General features: G+C 42.9%; 1 protein-coding gene across 3 annotated transcripts in view; it reads right to left on the bottom strand.

Annotated features, from left to right (window-relative positions):
* Nucleotides 1-13,425, bottom strand: part of ESRP1 (epithelial splicing regulatory protein 1) — a 42,021-nt gene extending 28,596 nt beyond the window's left edge. For 2 of the 3 annotated variants that reach the window (XM_019550626.1, XM_019550635.1), the window contains exons 1-6: nucleotides 13,214-13,425; nucleotides 12,986-13,105; nucleotides 12,162-12,275; nucleotides 8,258-8,372; nucleotides 818-916; nucleotides 628-682 (exon numbers count right to left, since the gene is read on the bottom strand). In XM_019550626.1, the coding sequence (XP_019406171.1) occupies nucleotides 628-682; nucleotides 818-916; nucleotides 8,258-8,372; nucleotides 12,162-12,275; nucleotides 12,986-13,105; nucleotides 13,214-13,345 (635 nt within the window). In that variant the 5' untranslated portion in view covers nucleotides 13,346-13,425. The remainder of the gene's footprint in view (nucleotides 1-627; nucleotides 683-817; nucleotides 917-8,257; nucleotides 8,373-12,161; nucleotides 12,276-12,985; nucleotides 13,106-13,213) is intronic. The other variant, XM_019550643.1, reaches the window with a different exon arrangement.
* Between the last annotated feature and the right edge of the window lie 6,218 nt (nucleotides 13,426-19,643).

Raw genomic sequence — 19,643 nt, 5'->3', positions numbered from 1 at the left:
AAGTACTAGTAACTAATGATATCATTAAGAAGCTCATTTGCTAATAAGGTGAGAAAAATCATTAAGAGGCTTGTACCTTAATTGTAAACATCTAAGCTTTGTTGTCATCAGTGAACACATTTTAAAAGGATGTTATATTTATGTGATTTACTCATAGAACTCCCATAGCTTGTCAGTATCTTTAGATTCATACATGCAGGAAATGTCTAGTTGTGCTGAATTTGGCAGCAATTACTTTTTATATCATTACTTTAAAGTGAAAGCCAATATCAAGAGGTTGTTTAACAAGAGTTTAAAATCATTCTTGTATAATAGCACAGTGTGTTCACTATTAATGATGATAATGAGCACAGTCCAGAAACTAGCAGCTAGTAACAAATAAGGTGAAAAAAAGATGTTCAGCACCTGGTTTTATTTTACCATATCTTTCATCTCTTTGTCCCTCCTCCTAATTAAAATACTTACTGGGTTCTTTCAAAAAAAGGCTTCCCAACAACATAAGAGGATATATGAACAAATGCAAAAGGCAACCCTTTGCAAATGTAGCCAAATACAGAATTTTAAGAGTAGGTCTGGTTTCAGGGATGCTGTGAAGACTTATGTCCAAAAAGAAGGGGAGGTACGTACCAGGGACCACTCTCAAATTTGTAGTTCACCCTTTCTGGATCTGAAAATCTGTGATCTACGAAACACATCAGAAATTATTTTTATCCAGCATGCAAGAAAGAACCACCCCCCCCCAAAAAAAAAAAAAACCCAACAAAAACCACAAAAACAAAAATGCAAAAAAGCAAACTATTTTACTATGGCCACTTACTGTATGGTTCTGAAATTAACGTTAAAATAATATTGCCCATATCTTCAACCTGAGAAGCTCCACAGTGAAATGCTGGATTCTTCTTGTCAAGATTTAAATCTACATTCTGGAGTTAAGTCAATAGTTATTGAGTAAGTTTGTTACCAAAGAATTCGCCCACACGCTAGTGCCAAACATTCACATTGCCACTGACTCAATCAACATAACGTTTAACCCATTCTCATTCATGATTTGAATAAAAATTCAGCCATGTTAATCCTCAGTCACCATTACTTAACACAAGATCACTTCAGAAAGCATTCGGCAACAGTGGAGATCCTAGTAACAACGGTAAGGTATTTGGTAGATCTGGGTGAAAATTGCACAGATTCTTGCATTTGAAATAACTAGATTCTAGTATGCCATGCCTGATGGGGGAGGAAAAAGGCTGAGTTAAAACCATATCCCCAAGCTTAAAATTAAGGTCATAGTATTTAAATATAGATCATACAGCAAACAGTCCCTTACAAGTCATTCATTCCTTGTCTTTACCATACACTTTCTACAAAGATGCAGCTCACAGCACCTTGTCCACTTCTACAAATTTTAAAACCAAACCAAACAAACACCCTGCTCACCTGGTATTGAGATGTGGCAAGAACTGGGTAAAGGCACATTACCCTAGTGAAACAGTAACTTGATCCATTATTTGAAATAAGTAGAAGTGAATGATAAGGATGAGAAAATTAAAATGTTCAGGAAAGGCATTTTGTAGGAACACTGGACACTATCTTTGTAGCACTGCTACCCAAGTGAAGAAAACTAAACCATTGTGTCCATTATGGAGTACATTAAAATGATCTGCAGTTGTCCCCAGTTAGATAAAATATTTTGGAAATGGGTAGGTGGGAGGGAAGGAAGAAATTGTCCTACTTCTAAAATTCTGGTTGGTTGCTTTCACATAAAGATGTTAGAAAAAAAAGTTCATGCTGTTAGCCTTTTGGAATTGGAAAAAAAACATCCCACTTTGCTAAAGACCCAAACTACAGGGAACCGGGGTACAGAAAATTAACGAGGGAAGTGTTATACATGTGACGTAACAACTCATGACATTAGATACAGTTTTTAAATTTAAAATATACATGGGGCATTTTGGAATCTCTACTAAGAAAATCAAAGCCAGAAGCATGGCCCTGACCACTAGCTGTGGACCCAGAAACCCATGAGTTTAAGACTAAATGAGCCAAATAGGTTTTGCCTGGAGTTTGTGTTTTGGCAAGTTCTAACTTTCAAGTTTTCTTCCCAAGCTAATTATAACAATAATAATACATATGTTTAAAAAAAAAATACCTAGACTATTTTTTTTTTTTTTTTTTATGATGGATGCTTAGTTCAAGTTACCATGAAATACTTCTGCCCTCCCCCCCCCGCTAGCTTTCCTTACCCAATATATTTTGCTAGATGTTTTTCTACCCAAGTATCCAATTTAGAAGTTTTAATGTTCTAATATCATACTTTAATGCAGGGCTGTTCAACTTCCAACCAGCCAGGGTCCACACTCCCCCCAGGGCACATCAGTGGAGGGCTGCATGTTGTGCAGGACATGGGTGCCTCACCCTCAACTCCCTAGCCATTGGACTCCACCAGTGTGCCACCCTGCTCAGCAGCCCCAGGCCATGGTCTGTGCTGTGCTGCACCACACTGCCCTCTGTGGTGGGGAAATAAATGGCAGCTGGGTAGAAGCCAGGAGACCACAAATTAACCCTTCAGGGGCGGCATACAGCTCTTAAGCCACCAGTTGAACAGCCCTGCTTTAATAAATAAATTTAAAAGTTGTAGAAGGCTTTTTCTCCCCTAAAAACAACCAAGCAAAGTTTAAGAGACTCTATTCTTAAAAATTATTCCTTCAGTCTAGAATTCTTTTCCTGATATAGTAGGCAGACAAGAGTCCTGACTAATACCAACCTACAGTATCTCTTTTCAACACATCCAGTGTTCACAGAGAAAGGTAAAAAATCACTTTACGTTTAAACAGAATGAGTGGTTTCCCTATTTATTAGGAAATTAAAATTAAGATTCATTTTTTAATTAAACAAGTGCTAAAACAGCAGTGCATATATTTTATGCAGCCAAAGTACTGTACATTTTCTTTGAAAATGTTCACAGAAAAATATTTACCACTGCTACTAGGAAGCTTCAGGAAATATTTATAGTGCAGACACATGGGTTCAGTTCAGATGCAACAGATGAGTTATGTTAACAGATGTTGTTTAGCTGGAGTAAGAGAAAAAGTAAAGTTAAAAATCAACATTAGTGAGAGCTGGTAAATGATGAGATAAAAATTTTCACTACTTTGCTTCTTACCAACTGGAATCAATTTTCATTCATTTGGAACACTGGTTAAGTGGAAAGTAGATTTCTGCATACATTTTACAAGAAGATTGTTGGCAACAACAAAATTATTCTTGACAAAGGCTTGTATTCACATATAGTTGCCAAGCACCTATGAATGGTTTTACATTTCAATGATTTTTCACTATCCCGCTTTACAAGTGTTAGGCTTTTTACTTTATTTCAAAATCACTTTTTCTCCTAAAGAACATTCCACAGATCTCATAAACAATTTGCTTTAACTGGATCAGATATATAGATGTATAGTTTAATTTTGGGAAGAGAAGCAATTTCTTCCACACTTTTACTTCCTATACTACAGAAAGGATATTGGACTCTCTAGTTTGTCCACAGAGGGCAACAAACATGTTTAGGGGGCTGGAGCACACTACTCATAAACCCAGTTCCATCAGCCTGTCCTTAGATCTAGTTTGGAGAAGAGGGATTTAATAGCAGCCTTCAAACTATTTGAAGGATGGTTACAAACAGGATGGAGCTACACTGTTCTCAGTGGTAGTAAGTAACAGAACAAGAAGCAATGGTCTCAAGCCGCAGCAAGCGAGGTGTAGGTTAGATATTAGAAAAGACTCTCAGTAGGTGGGTAGCAAAACAGTGGAACAGGTTACCCAGAAAGGCTGAATAATCTTCATCCTTGGAAGTTTAAGACCTGGCAAAACAGTCTTGGCTATGATGATATAGTTGGGGATTCTCCTGCTTTGAGCAAGGAGTTGGATTAGACGGCCTCCTAAGGTTCCTTCCAAGCCTAGTTTTCTATGATTTTGTGAAGAGTTTGAATTGATATTTAAAACTGTAAAGGCTTTTCACTGTGAATGGCAACTAGTCCAGCATAAGTAAACTCTATAGACAATATATGGATGTAGGGTCTATTTATTACATTACGCACGAGTGCATCTGTATTTTAAATTGACCAAAAGGCAAGGCATAGCTGCTATTCAAGTACAGAAACAACGAACTACAGAATTTTACTCCAGCTGACTCCTCCTGTAGCTCTGAAGGAGAGTTTATTAACTAACTCTGCCTTAGGTTCATTTGTGCAGACAAGGAAAATAAGCTGTTTCCAGTACTCTCCTTCATGGTGTTGGACCTATACTTCACACTTTCACCTAAATTGTACTTTCTCCCTTCTTCCTATCACTTCTACAGTGTTCCTCCATATCTTGTCTTTCTGCTTAGTCCATCCTCTTTTCCCTTTGTTTTATCCATTTTAAGTCCTTCAGGACATGATTTATTTTATTTTAACAGTGTTTATCTCACAATGTGGTTCCAATTCTAGTTGGTCCCAGGCACTACCAGGAGATGAATTATCAAAAATTAGAAGTTTAACTGCTCTTGTTTATAATTAGGAGACAGACAGGTTTGTTTTTTTACTACTTTGTTGAAATGTTTTTTGCTGTTATTGTTATCAGATTTTATGCAGCATGTCTTGATTTTCATTTGCTTTTGAAAAAATACAGTCACATGCACACAGATATACTAAACACTAGCAACAGAACAGGAGTGCAGTCTTTGAGGTAGTTGACTGTTCATCCATAAACATATTTCCTATTCTTATTTATCTTCACACTAGCCTAATTGAGAAATAAGCAAAGCAGCTATTCTTCTCCAACTGTATCCTCTGCATCTTCTCCAGCTGCTTGTCCTTCCAGGCTTCTACAGGCCTGATCTTGAAGGAAAGGAGGATCTGACTAAATTTAGTCACGCAAGCTTTATTCACTCTACCCTCAAGGCATTCATGACAGTGTGAACTGGCTTAGCAAGGTTTACAAATCAAAGGGAGTGAGTTAGCTAGGTATGTAAAGTGCATGAACACTGCTGAGCCTTCTGTACATATATTTATACAAAAAAAAAAGTAAATTCTTTTTTGGATAACCCTAACTTCTTTTCCAGAAGAACATGATTTCTCTAATGACTTTTCTTTGAAGCTGATTTTTTTGTTCCTGCTACATTACTTTCATTCGTATGGTCACATTAAATAAACAAAAATCTCTCACACACTATTTGGCTGTTTGAGATCATAGAAGTTAGCCAAGAACAGAAATATTTATCTGAAAGGTAAGATTCACAGTTAGTCTCAGTTCTCCCTCAATTTCTTGAATTTGAAAAGTTTTAACTATTGCTATTTTTCCTTTCTTAAAAATAACGAGTTATATTTTGCTCATGAGAACAACTAATGATTTGTATTATGCAGGTTTTAAAAAAAAAGATTAGAGTGTTCACAGGAAAAACATATTCTCGTAACAAAGGGATTCCAGTTTCAACAGACTTCACATAGCTTGCTGATCCAGTTGACTGTCAAGTTCCTCTGGGTATTCAGTTCAATCTCTCTCAGCTCTCTCTCAGAAAAGGTTACCTTCCCTGTATATGGTCAGGCATCATAACATGCAGTTGTCTGATTTATGCCATGGACTTAAATGTTTTCAACTAAACAGTTAACTAATGATGCAATTCCCAATACAGATAAGTAGCGTCATCTATGTCTTCACTCAAAGAGAGCATACAAGGGAACCACTCTAATTTCGGTAGCATTCTCTATTATACAGCTCTTATATACAAAACTTTCCAAATGATTTTGTGCCTCTCATGCCAAGTTCATGAGTTAATTTTCTACTCAATCTACTTATCTTTGTTACAAAATTGTCTCATACTTGAATGAAACTATCTAGTGTAGCAACTTAAGTGAAATGGGCCAGTTTGTATTGTTAGTAATAACCAGGAAATAGTTTGTTTTGGCAGATCTTTGAAGACCAGGCATGTTTTTAACCTATTGACATGTTTTGTAAGTCAGAAAATCATTTATATGATCTTCCCAAAATATTGAAATGAGTTGATGGATGTCTCTAGCAGATGAAAACCCTACCAAAACAGCAGTATAGCTCAAGGAAGTGCTATTCCTCCTGACGTATAATTTAAAGCACACTATAGAAACACATAGAAAAAAAAATGGAGTATTTTGGACAAACAGAGTAGATTTACAAAGAGCTAATGGTGAAGCAGAAATACAGAAGTCAGACAAATAACTGAGAACAAGAGAGCCGACAAAACTCACAGACCAAAACAACACTCTAAATTATATGCTTAAAGAAAGGTGTTGCTAACTAGTTTTTTCAAGTCCACAATGCAGATCTGTATCAAAGAATTTCAGTGCACACACACACACACACCTGGTCCACCAAACAATCACTCACTTTGTTCAAGTTTCAATGGTGGGTATAGTGATGGTGGAATTAGAAGAGACTAAGTTTCAGGCAATACCTGGCATTGTAACTTCTGTTCAAACTCTTCCCAAAGGAGGTCTAACAATATTTGCAAGCTTATGGCCATGGAAATCTTTTGGTCAGATTCTTGGGTAAGTCATGACACTACAAAATAGGGTCAAGAAAACCACGTTATCAGCAAACTTTTGTTAGGGTCCTACTACTCAGAAGATATAAAATGTTATAATGTACACCAGCTCACTTACTGAGTTCACAGAGAAGGCATATTTCACTGGTGCAATTTCTTCAAAGTAGCTTATTGTTCAGAGATCGTGGTAGATCACCCTTAAGCTATGAACTCTTCAGAGTAGAAAAACATAAATATTCCTACTAAATTCCTAGCATGTAAAAGCAGAGACTTAACATTACCCTGCTCCTGTATTATGCAGAGCCCCATATTCAGAGATCCTCATATACTGCATATTCAGATCCACACCTACCTTTTTTGCTTTAGGATAGCAGGATAAGCAAGTAACTGCTTCCTTACCAGAAGAGTTATAGTATTTACAATAATTCAGCATCTGAACTCACAAGAACAGACTACTTCAAGCATCCGATTCCATAGCTGGTTAGTTGCTGCTGTAGCACTGGCATTTTAAGCCTTGTTGCCACATAGTCGCATGAAAACAACCCCCCCCCTTCCAAATCTGCAGTTGTTTTCTATTTCTATTCATTTTCTACTGAGGAAAGGTTGTAGTGTCTCAGGTATCGCTAGGTGGCAAAAATTGGTAAATGCCAACCACTTACATGTCAAAGAGGGAGATACATCTCGGTGATTTTGTCCAACTGTTTCTCCCCATTAACATTTATTCTAGCTTTGAGAACTAAGAAAATCATTTTGAATTCCTTCTCTTCCTCCTAGTATTTGCTGCCTCCCTTTGAATGCATCAGGGAAAAAAAAGTGTTTTTTCAACTATTTCTAAGCTTACAGATACAGAACAGTGAAAAGACATATTAGGCACAAGAAAAGCAGGGGGAACATCTTTTCTATCTACTGGTTTGAAGTTCAGTTCAAGTTTCTATGTGCTGCCCAGGTATGCACAGAAAAGAAAGTCACATAGTAAAACACTGTTTAAGAGAACTACAAAATCAGGTCACTGCTTACTTGAGAACCATTCTGGAAATCCATTTTAACCACACTGACATCTATGAAGCAAAGGGAAGGCAGTATGTCCAAGTATTGCTAGCATCCCCTACATTTTGTAGGGTATCCAAGTAGAATTTACATCAAAATGTGCATAACACAGGTACTGAAAACAACCATTATTATTCAAAGATTAAACACCATAATCATTTTAGAAATAAATATCAAAATTTAAACTAAGGTCCCAGAACAGCCGTGATCATCTAATATCTATAAAGTGTGATAAAAACGCAATGAAAATTGACATATTGAATGCACTGAGCATGAACTGTTGTAGTAATGATTCATTTTAGTTATTAAAATAAACCAGGATCCAGATTTATCATAACTTTCCACTAAAGAAAATAATGAATTAGCCATTCATTGTATTGCAGAACTAGGAGACAGAAAATAGAAAGTGAAGTTCCTTCCAAATCTCTTACTATTTAAAAAGTTCTAGTGAAGCTTTTTGCAAGGCACTATATATTTTTCCATGACTCCTATAGAGAGTGCCATCTTTAACAGGAAATCCATTTGGGTTCAGTGTGGTTTATTAAATTATACTATTTCTGAATAACCATGGTTAACATTCTAGTAGTCCCTGACAGTATTCTTGTTAGAAGTACGGATTTACTACTGCAACAAAAAAAGATGCAATTTTTAAAAGGATACATTCCGTCATGACTGCAACATCCAGTTTGCTAATGTCAGGTGAGCCAGGACAACACTTCTTGAACTCCTTCCTCAAATCAAAAAAAGAGTAGAAGCATTCAGGCAGTAAAATATTCTGTAAAAGCAAGATAGTTACTGTTAATTAAGGTGAATTCCATCTTTGTTTTTTACCCCCCCTGACACTTTAAAAGTTTTGAAGTAAAAGAAAAATATGCACACATCCCCAATTATAGTAAGCCTTTTTATAAGATTTTTCTCAGCAGTTTAAGTACAGCTCTGACTTTCTTATTCAAAAAGATCTTTTTCCTGTATAACCATAAATATTTGCTTCTGTTACAAGCAAAAAGAAAGGATTTTTCAGCCTATTGGCTACTGTTACTAGTCCTGCAGATCCAGTGCATCTGTGGGAGAACATATAGGTACTATTGCAACATTTTAATAGCTCTTGGTTCCAAGTTTCATCTTTAGAAGCCAGAGGGCAGATAGTTCAATTTATGGACCTCAATCAGATTTTGAAAAATGAGAAGACACTTTATAGACAGATTGAGTTTTCAGAGCACAAATCACACTTCAACTATTTATTCTGACACTTTGTAACACTGAGAATCTGTAATTGTGTGATGTGATGTAAAGGCTGTCAGCTGGTGTTTGACAAATACACCACTCCCAACCTGTCAAGCCAAGAGTGAGTTATGTGCCTCATCTCAAATGAGGGTCAATAAAAGCTGTTAGGCTCACAGACTCTGTGAATGTTATGCTACTACATACAACACAGACTTAATCTATTTTTAAAGCCTTCATTGTCTAGTTTTGGAGACAGGCTTCCTTAGTTATGATGAATGCAGCTGCACAAAATTTGGAGGGAAATTAAATGAATACAGGATGACCTCTGCAAGTAATTTGTAATAGCTTTTTAGATGGAAAAAAGTCACTGTTTTTAAGTTTTATATCCTGAATTCTTTAAATCTTCTAGGACTATATTTGATTATTGTGCACCCATTTACATCTAGCCCTCTTATTTATTGAATTTGGGGGCAGGAGGAAATATTCCACATCTGAAGAGAGAGCAGGGGGAGAGAAGGGAAACATTTATGGTGTCTGGATTAAAAAGACAGTTACTTAGAGGTCTGGGATCTTGGAGTCATCCTATAGGAGACTCATGAGTAACAGACAGAATGCAGGCCGGCTGTCAAGTACACTGAATGCAAATATAAGAATATCATCATCAGGTTATATTTTCTATTTAAACCACTACCACATGAAACTCAGATCAGAGAATGCAACAGGATGGCATCTTGCAATGTATTTTAGGATAGTGACATTTTCAGATATTATCTCTCTCATTGCTTGAACAGCAGCTTTTTAAAAGAAAAGAACTCTGAATTAATGGAATATACTGTAGATACAAAGTATTATTTCCATGTATAACTAATTTAACACTGCCTTACAGAGTAAATTAAATAAAATAGATCTAGAATGTGGCTGTGCTGGGACATTTGGCAGCGTATACATTTGTGCACAGAAATACAGGGTTTATTAGACTGGAGAAGAAAATTAGTATCTAGCAGTTTAACAGATCCTCCTGTACCCTTTTTTGGGTAAAGAATTAGCACAGACAGTGTGTGTTTACATTTGAGTTCTTATTTGTACCTAGCTGGGGGGGGAAAATCACTTTCCACAAATGCTGCTACAACTGTAAGGTTTTATATTCTGTTTGGCTGTTGAGGACCTTTTTTCAGGATCATCAGGACAAGATCCTTACCTCCGCAATGTAAAGACTATCCAATGTCACACCACATTCATTAATAGAATGACAGGGTGGATGCACATGTGGGAGGAAAGGTAGATGTTAGGCTCTAACAAGTTGGGATCTAATTTGAAGTAATAACAGATTTTTTGGCTTAGGTGTAAACAGGTCTGTGACTACATAATTTAAACCCCACCCATTTTCAAAGAGTTTGCATTCAAGTGTAAGGTCATCACAGAGGTTGGCAAGTCTCTGTGTTGTCCTCCTCTGCAAGAAGAACAGGTATGAGAGAGACATCATTAACTCCATTATTTATTTTGTTTGCATATTTCAGCAGTCAAACACATGTGCACATGCTACGGCCTAACTATTTATCCCATTATAGAAATTAAACAGCAAGATCTTGCTTCTCTTCAAAATATGTAGTAAGTAATCTGGGCATTATTTTCAAGTGTAAATACAATTTTTTTTTCCATTGTCACTTCTGTTCCTTTTGGTAAAGGATATGCAGGACCTCAGCCTTTAGAAATTTCTCAGTTTTAATTTAATGACACTTTGGTTCTCTTCCCTTTTTACACTAAATGAATTTCTCTGTTCAAACTTTCAACATAATTTGAACCTGCATACACATGGTAGCAATGATTCTAAAAACCAGGCTGTGGCAGTGGCTCAAGCTGACTATCCAAAACAGACATTCTGGACCTTCCTAAAGATTTTTTGCTACAAATCTTAAATGTAGGCCAATACTTAAGTATGTAGAGAAAGAGAAAGCCCTATCCTAAAGATCTCATGAACTAAAGTGACAAAGAATTTTCAGAAATCTGGGGGATGTGTTATAATCTATATTCTCCAATTACACTGAAGGTGGAACTAGGTAAATCGTACCTCAATTTGATAACTAGTTCTGTTGTACAAAGAGATGAGATGCATCACAATTTACTCCCCCCTCCAATACTCTGTACAGAGACAATTCTACATCAATGCATACAGTAGTATGAACTGTAGCAGTAGGATTCATAATGTAGCAGTACATTCTATTAAAATATTAGAAGACTGACTTTTTTGGAATGACATAACATACCAAAAAGCATTGACAACCAAATCTTATATTGTAATCTGACAGCAGTAAAAAGATCAGTTACATTGTTATCCTCATGCTTTAGCCATCTAAAATAACAGGTACTGGAGAGAATAAGATGTCCAGAGATTGCTATTAGGTGCAGCAAGTGAAAGAGAGGATTATATACACATTACGAAAGCTGCATTCCCCTGATTCTTAAAACATCCGTAGTCCCACCTATACTGAAACATGGACCTGTGATATTTTTTTTTTTTGTTTGCTACAGTGGAGGGACAGCTATGTAAGAACTGGGGTTCCTTCACATCATTGTAATTTTACTGTTAATGGTAGGAATCTACAATTACATTAGTGGTCTGGTGCCGTGCTTGAGATTATGAATCTGCTCATCCTTCATAATTTGTCCTGATCAATTCCTTACAAATACAGGCAAATACCACTGTTAGAGTATAAACTGAATATATTAAGATAGGAAGCTACCAAACCTAAGCATGGAGTTCAAAGTTTCAAAGTCCAGCATGTACAACTGCAAAAAAATCTTGAACTCTAGACATTTTTCACAAATTCCTGGCTGCAGTCCTACAAACTAATCAATTTATGTATATTAGCTACATTAAATGAGTCTTGAGATTGGTCTACATGAAAGAGTTATACCAGTTAAAAAAGTAGGATATTAATTTAAATTACTGTATTTAAGCTAGCACAATTTCCTAGATGGTCACATATTCTGCCACAAAGAGTATCATTTCTATCTAAGCAATTTCCAAAACAGACTTACCCTAAACCAGTAAAAAGGTGCTCATACCAATCTAATTCCCCAAACCCAGACAGACATTCTTGTTTTAGCATAGTTAGAGGAGATTGTAACTCAAAATATCCCACTTACATAGACCAGCCCTTGAATCTGGTAAAGTTATTTAGAGATTTCTGTGTTATTTTAATATCAGGCAATTTGAAGTAGAGAGAAATTATGAAATCTTCAATAAAAATCAAATCAATCACATTTAGATCAGGTCTCAAGGCATACTGCACCCAATCACTCTCTTTTTACCTTCCCTGCCCCAACCCATCCCACCTACCTTTTTGGAAGCTTCAGGATGCAGAACCTGTCTGATGTGAAGCTGTCCATCAGCACAGAAACAGAAGGAAGTACCTACACCGATGTTCAGCTCATTGCTTACAGACTGGTTGAACTGGAAGTTGCAAAGACAGACATGCAGTAGCTCAAAAGCACTAACCCCTTCCCCACACAAGCAGAAAGGGCCCCTACGATGCTGTTACTTGCTTGTATGAACCTAGAGGACTTGAAGGGGCTGCCTGGGTCATCAAGCCAGCCCCTTCCTATTGCAGGCTACCATGCAGCCGCCTCTGAAGTGAGGGGATCAGGTATGCTCTATTCACCAGACCAGGGTTCCTAGTAAGCCTCTACTCCTGGAGAGGACACCGCCAGGCTACGGCTCGTCCAGCTCAGCACATTGCTCAGATGGCTGCAGCTTGGAGAAAGCAGGACACCACACACTAGTTTCAGTACAGGCCGTTCAGGCTCCTGGTGCCTCACAAAACCCCTCAGGGTTTGGGGTCCACTTTCAAGAGCACCCCAAGTCCCAACAAGTGTTAAGAGAGCCAAGGGCAAGGCCAGAGCCTCCTTGGAGAGCCAGGCCAAGCGCCAAGGGGCCTATAGGTAGCACCTTAGCTAGAAAGCTGCAGCTGGGGGCAGTGAGGCAGGTGAGCAGGCTGCAGACAAGTTAGCAGAGAGCTGAAGCCCAACGCACCCTGGGAGGACCTGGCTAGGCATCAAGACTCACACCCCTGCTCCCCACTGCACTACACAGGAGCTGCAGGGCCTGTCCCAGTCCCAAGGCCAGGCGGCAAAGGCATGGCTCCCCATGCCTGCTCCCCTCACCTGTCGGAGAGCTTGCTCCAGCGGGGGGGCCAGCGCCAGGCGCTCCTCTTCCACCTCCTTGCACTCCTCCGCCAGGGCCAGGTGCTCGGGGCGCACCAGCACCTCGTGCAGGCTCCCCAGCTCCGGGACAGAGAGGCACCGTCAGCGCCGCCGGCCCCGGCCCCGGCCCCGGCTCCGGCCCGCTCCCCGGCGGGACGCCCGCCCCGACGGCCCGCGCCCCCGCCCTACCTGCTTGCGGCCCAGGTCCGCCACCCTCCACAGCAGCCGCACCAGCTCCTTCTCGTCCGAGCCCAGCCTGGCCCCGCCCGCGCCCGCCGTCGCGGCGAAGAGAAGCACCAGGTAGTCGGGGGACGCCGTCATGCTGCCGGGGCCCGCGCAGCAGCGGCGGCGGCAGCAACAGCAGGCGCGCAATGGCTGCGGGCGGCGGGGAGCTGCCGACCTGCCCGGCCACGTGGTGCAGGTGAGATGCACCTGAGCCGCCCGCCCATTGGCTTTTTCAAACGGGGACGTGGCAGCAGGAGGGAGGCGCGGGGCGAGCCCGGCCCTGCCGGCGCTTTGGGTGCTAGACCCCCGGCGCCGAGCCAGGGGCAGTGACTGCCCCCCGGGGCTCCCCGACCGCGCGGCGCAGGCCCACCCGGCAGCCCTCCCGTCGGGGCAGAGTCCGCAGCCCGGTGGCAGCGCGCGGGAGCGGCCGGGGGGGCCCGCGCTGCCCGGGGTGAGGTGAAGGCGGGACCGCGCTGTCCCGAGGCGGGCGTGGGCTGCGAGCCTGGCTCTCAGCAGCGACGTCGCGGCCCCCCGGGGGGTGACACTGTGACTGTGCGGGCCAGAGGCGATGCGAGAGGCTTTCTTCAGGGCGACATCTTTTAGGGGATCAGCTACGTCGTTGGGATAGAGTCAGACAAGCTTTCCTCAGGATCACGTTCAGGTCTCTTCTCGGGAGGGAGGTCTTCCTGAGCTGAGGGAGACTGTGTCACATCAGAAAGCTTGTCTAACTCCATCCCAACGACGGAGTCGGTCCCATAAAAGACCTCGCCCTTTAGAAACCTTTGCCTCTATCTCTCTCTCTCTCTCTCTCTCTCTCTCTCTCTCTCTCTCTCTCAAAAAAAAAAAAAAAAAGAGGGAGTGTGGCGGGGGGAGGATGGTAGTTTCTTGAAGTCCAGCAGGCAAGTGCCTGAAAAGAGGAAACCTTGTAAAAAGAAATGATTGGTGCTGTAGGATGTTTCCCCCCTACAACAATCGGGGTGGGTCTTAGGAAAAAATCAAGGCACTAAAGTGATTAATGGTTAAGGCCCCTTTACTAGGTTGGGAAACTTAGAAATAAAAAGCAAGAAATAAAAAGAGCGCTTAGGTAGGCATAAACAGTGAAACACAAAGCTCCCTCCCAGTTCCAAGCCATTTTAAAGGCAAGTGTGGCATAAAAATAGACTTGGCAAATATTGGGTGTAGTTTTGGAAGTGCTCTTCAGAAGACCCTATTCCTTTCCATAGGAGTTATGAATACAGAAAGTTTGCAAGATTAGGTCTAAGCATGAGGGAGGAAAGTACTTTGGGGCTGGGGCAGGAGCTTTGCCAACTGGGCAGTGTCTCTACAACTGTAAAGATGGTTGCATTTAGCAACCTGATTTCCTCCAGAAACTGATACACGTCCCCCTCTGCCCTCCCAGTGCATGGGGTAATCTGGTGAGCTACATGCCTAAGTTTGTTTCAGAAACAACAGCATGCCAGGCAAATGCCAGTACATAAAAGGTAAACCATTCAAATTGCTCTGGGCATTTCAGGTTTTTTTGGCTGGCTTTTTTTCTGTTAAATAAGTGATGTAATCAGGACTTCAAGATGCTACTGCTTCACGGTGCCTGCAGTTTTTCTGTCTTGTTCTCTCAATGGACACGATTTCTAGGGAGATAATTTCTTTTACTCACTTTTGTGTCTCATTTGTTTCCTATCTTATGTATTTTTCCCCCTATATACCAACAAAGGTTTAGGGAATCAAATCCAGGCTTTTGCTACTGCATATAATATATGTAATCCCTTTCACACACCAATCAAGCTCCATATTAAAACTAGCTGTTCTTCTTTACCCCCTCTCTACTTCTACTAGGTTTTATTTTATCCATGCTATAGCTTCTTTCTTTATAAGAAATTATATAATTAAAACACAAAGCTACCATGCCACCTTTATTTTTATCTGTATCCATTCTGAACAGCACATACCCTTCAATACCTGAGTTCTAGTCATATAATTACATCTCCGATTGCTATTCTAACCAATATTCATGCTGTCTATCCTCCTACCCTCTGAGATTCCTTTATCGGTTTCCCCTTCCTTCTTCCTTCAGCCTTGTTGCCCTCCTAGCAGTTCTAACAACAGGCTGCTTTTAGTTGAAGGTATACGTAGGACATTGTTTCCTAGGACTTTTGATAACTGGAGAACACTTTTGTTGGGATTAAAACTGGTGGTTCACTTCTCTCTTACTCCCAAAAAAAGAATTATATATTTCCTCCCAGAGGAAATCATACTGGTGCTGAGATGTACTGTTAAAAATGACACCAAACAGATGTTGCAAAGGAGTAGTAGTCTCTATCTATACCAATGCTTCTCAACCTTTTTAGATCAAGGCCCCCTCCATAACTTTTCTGGATTTCATGGCATCCTGGTTGAAAACTGCTGAGCTAGATCTACATTCAGAAAAGATCTGGAGGGCGTTCAAGGCTAAAACAAGCTGAGAACCATTGATCTACGGGATGCCACTTCAGGGTGGCAGGGGCAGGGCTCACCCTGCTGTGTCCTGGTCTTTTCACTGTTTGTCCCCTACTGACCCCTGGTCTGTACATTATGGGGCAAGTGAGACTGCTCCTGCAAGGTCTCACACACCAGTGACTACCCCAGCAGCCCTGCCTGCTGGCTCTGGGAGCATAGGAGAAGTGGAGGGGACAAGCCTGGCTGCAAAGCTTCAGCTTATCTGTGAGAGTGTGTAAGAGGGGCAGCGTGGTCCCGAGCTGGGGCAGAGCCCTGATCTGCTGTCTGTGTGCCCCTGCCCAGAGCATGCAGGCTGCAAATCATGGCTGTGCCCTGGTCCTGACCAAGCTGCTCCTTCCACAAGGTCCCAGTGGCTCTGTAGCAGCCCACTCCTGCCATGCGCCCTGCCAGTGCGGCTGGGATTGGTCTCCATGGCAACCCTAGCCTTGCTATCACAGTGCAGCTGCAGCTGGGGTCTCCAGGGAGACTGGCCCCAGAGATGTGGGCAGGGGCTGCTGGGAAATGGAGACCAGCTGCCAGCTGGATCTGCCATTTTGCCCACCCCTGAGCTATACTGTTCTCAGTGATAGCAGATGACAGAGCAAGGAGCAATGGTCTCAAGTTGCAGCAAGAGAAGTTTAAGTTGGCTATTAGGAAGAACTTTTGTGCTATCAGGGTAGTAAAGCACTGGAATCGACCACCCAGAGAGGTTGTGGAATCTCCATCTCTGGATGGTTTAAGACCTGGCTGCAATGACATAGTTGGGACCGGTCCCACTTTGAGCAGGCAGTTGGACTAGATCAGTGGTTCTCAACCTTTTTTGTACCAGGACCCATCGGTAAACAGGGATAGCCAGTCCCAACCCAGTAAATACTTTCAGTAGAAAACAGCCCCCCGGCCCTTCTGCTGCCCCTCAGTCCCAACCAGAGCCCTCCAGCCCTGCTCATTGCTGCCACTGCTGCCAGAACCCCTGCACCAGCCATGCAAGGAGTAACAGACCGGGGGTGGGGTGGGGTGTTGGGCAGGCTGTGCTGCCCTTACTTTCTGCTGCTGCCAGGCACTTGTGCACCGGGCCACTGTTCTACCCTGCCACCATGGCCCAGCTGCTGCTGCTGCTGCTCCCTTCAGACCACAGCTCTACTCTGGAGAGGAGGTGTCCCCCCTCTACCCCCAACACATTCTGTCCCCTCCTCCCTCCTGGCTATGTAGACTTAGCTGTGGGGAGCTGCTCTCCACACTGCCTGGCTGCCACGTGCATGTGTGTGGATGCACATACACATAGAGCCCCCTGTCTAATTGCCCTCCTCCTGCTCCCGCTAGTCCCAAGAAGCCCCTTGCAGGCGGGAACACTGCAGTCTGCAAGGGGAAACTTGCAGTTTCCCACATTTTTCTACTTTAAAGGAGAATCCATTTTTAAAGTTTGTTGAACCATTTTTTAAAGTTTGTTCATGACCCTTTCATATATTTTTGCAACCCACTTTTGAGTTGCAACATGCTGGGACTAGATGACCTCCTGAGGTTCCTTCCAACCCTAACTTTCTATGATTGGTAGTGAAAGCCAAATTTGCCCTCAATTTCCTAAATGCCTGTAACATAACTTGCATTTGTGGAACAGAACACAGAACACATGAGGTCTACACATGAGGTCTACCTGGAGCAAAGATTCATGACGTGACGGGGATGATCCAGGCCATGATCTAGCCCACTGATTACTGCCCCATGGTTCTAATCCATGTGGGTACTAATGATGTGGTCAGGAGAAGCCTTGGTCACCTGATGGCGGACTATCACGCTCTGGGGGGCGTGCTGAAGGAGGTAGGTGCACAGGTGGTTTTCTCTTCTGTTCTACCAGTGAGTGGATGTGGAAGACAGCATCACAGAGACCAACTGGCGGCTTTGGGAATGGTGTCTTGAGGCGGGCTTTGGCTTCCTTGACAACGACCTGCACATCACGACAAGAGACATGCTCGGGTGGGATGGGCTCCACCTTTCCCCTAAAGGTAAGCGTGTGTTCTCTTCTAGGTTGGCGGATCTCCTCCAGTGGGCTGTAAACTAGGTTTGTCAGGGGAAGGGGAAGACAAGGGAGGAGGAAGCCTTGGACCGCTAAACCAAGCAGCACTCACAAGTACAGCCCAGCCTAGACCGATGAGCAGAACATATACACAGGTAAGCAACAGGGGCCAGGGCAATGCTGTGATTAGGGGGCCAGTGCACACATCCTCATGAGGCCTCAAATGCCTCTACACAAATGCTCGTAGTATGGGAAACAAGCAGGAGGAACTTACCCCCCCTGCTAGCTGACACCAACCCAGACATAGTGGGGCTCACTGAAACGTGGTGGGACCCAACGCATGACTGGGTGGTTAATATCAAGGGCTATAGGCTGTACAGGAGGGACAGGACAGGGGGGAAAGGCAGGTGTGTGCCGCTCTACATTAAGGAGGAATACACATCCTCACCAGGTAGCACAGAGTCAGAGGAAGGGCACACCGAAGTGCTCTGGGTTAGAATACAAGGCAGTCGAGGGGGAAGAGAGAGGTGGGGGTCTACTACAGACCACCCAACCAAGGGGAAGAGCTAGACCAGGAATTTTTAAGTCAGCTCATGGAGGTAGTTTGGTCAAAGGACGTGGTCATCATGGGTGAACTGAACTTTCCAGACACCTGCTGGGAAGAGCAGTCAGCCAGGTCTGACCACTCACGTAGGTTCCTAACCCAAATGCAGGACCTCCATCTAACCCAGGAGGTGCACAGCCCCACCAGGGGAGACGCCTTGTTGGACCTGGTGCTGGCCACAGGTAATGACTTGGTGAGGGGGCTGCGGGTGCTCGACCACCTGGGCAACAGTGATCATCGCCTGCTGGAATTCACCATCCAGCGCAAGGTGGCAAAGGCCTACAGCAAGGCAGCAGCCCTAGATTTCAGGAGGGCAGATTTCAATGAGCTAAGGAGAACAGTTGGAGAACAGTTGGAGAACCACTGAGGTCCCGGAGGGGAGGGGAGCCAGGTGTCCAAGAAGAGTGGTCGCTCCTTAAGAACCACATACACATCCTTCCAAGCCCAAAGGAAGGTAATCCTACCATGGATCAAAGGGAGCAGGAGGGCACAAAAGCCCCCATGGCTCACCAAAAGCATCCGGGAACGTCTTCTAGCTAAAAGGGAGGCGTACACCCAATGGAAGGGAGGGGCCATCACTAGGGAGGATTATACTGTGGTTGCTTGGGGATGCAGGGGGGCAGTCAGGAAGGCCAAGGCAGAGATGAAACTGGGACTACCTTCCCAGATCAAGGACAATAAGAAGTCCTTTTTCAAATACATAGGGGGCAAAAAGAAGATACTGGGTAACGTGGGGCCCCTGCTAGGGAATTTGGTGGTCACACGAGATGACAAAGCTAACCAACCTATTTAACAACTTCTTTGCCTCCATTTTCCTGAGCAGGGACCAGATCAGCCCCCCCACTCAGGCCCCAGGGGAGGTGCACCTAGGCCAAGGGTTAATGAGGAACTAGTTAGGAAACTTCTGGAGGGACTGAATGTATTTAAATCAGCTAGTCTGGAGGATCTCCACCCCAGAGTGCTGAGGGAATTAGTTGAGGTCATTGCGGGACCCTTGGCATGGCTTTACGAGCAATTGTGGTGCTCTGGTGTGGTGCCAGAAGACTGGAAGAGGGCCAATGTGGTTCCCATTTTTAAAAAAGGGAAAGAAGGAGGACCCGGGGAACTATAGGCCAGTTAGTCTTACCTTGATTCTGGGTAAGCTTTTTGAGAGAATTATTCTAGCACATGTTCACAAGGGGCCAGCAGGGGAGATTATGCTTAGGAGCAACAACCAACATGGGTTCATTAGAGGCAGGTCCTGTCAGACCAACCTGGTGGCCTTCTATGACCAGGTCACCAAATCCTTAGATGCAGGGGTAGCAGTG

The sequence above is a fragment of the Crocodylus porosus genome, unplaced genomic scaffold (genome assembly GCF_001723895.1).
Source record: "Crocodylus porosus isolate Cpor-Errol unplaced genomic scaffold, CroPor_comp1, whole genome shotgun sequence".
Lineage (NCBI taxonomy): Eukaryota > Metazoa > Chordata > Crocodylia > Crocodylidae > Crocodylus > Crocodylus porosus.
The sequence above is the reverse complement of the archived record's forward strand: the minus strand, read 5'-3'. Positions and strand labels throughout refer to the sequence as shown.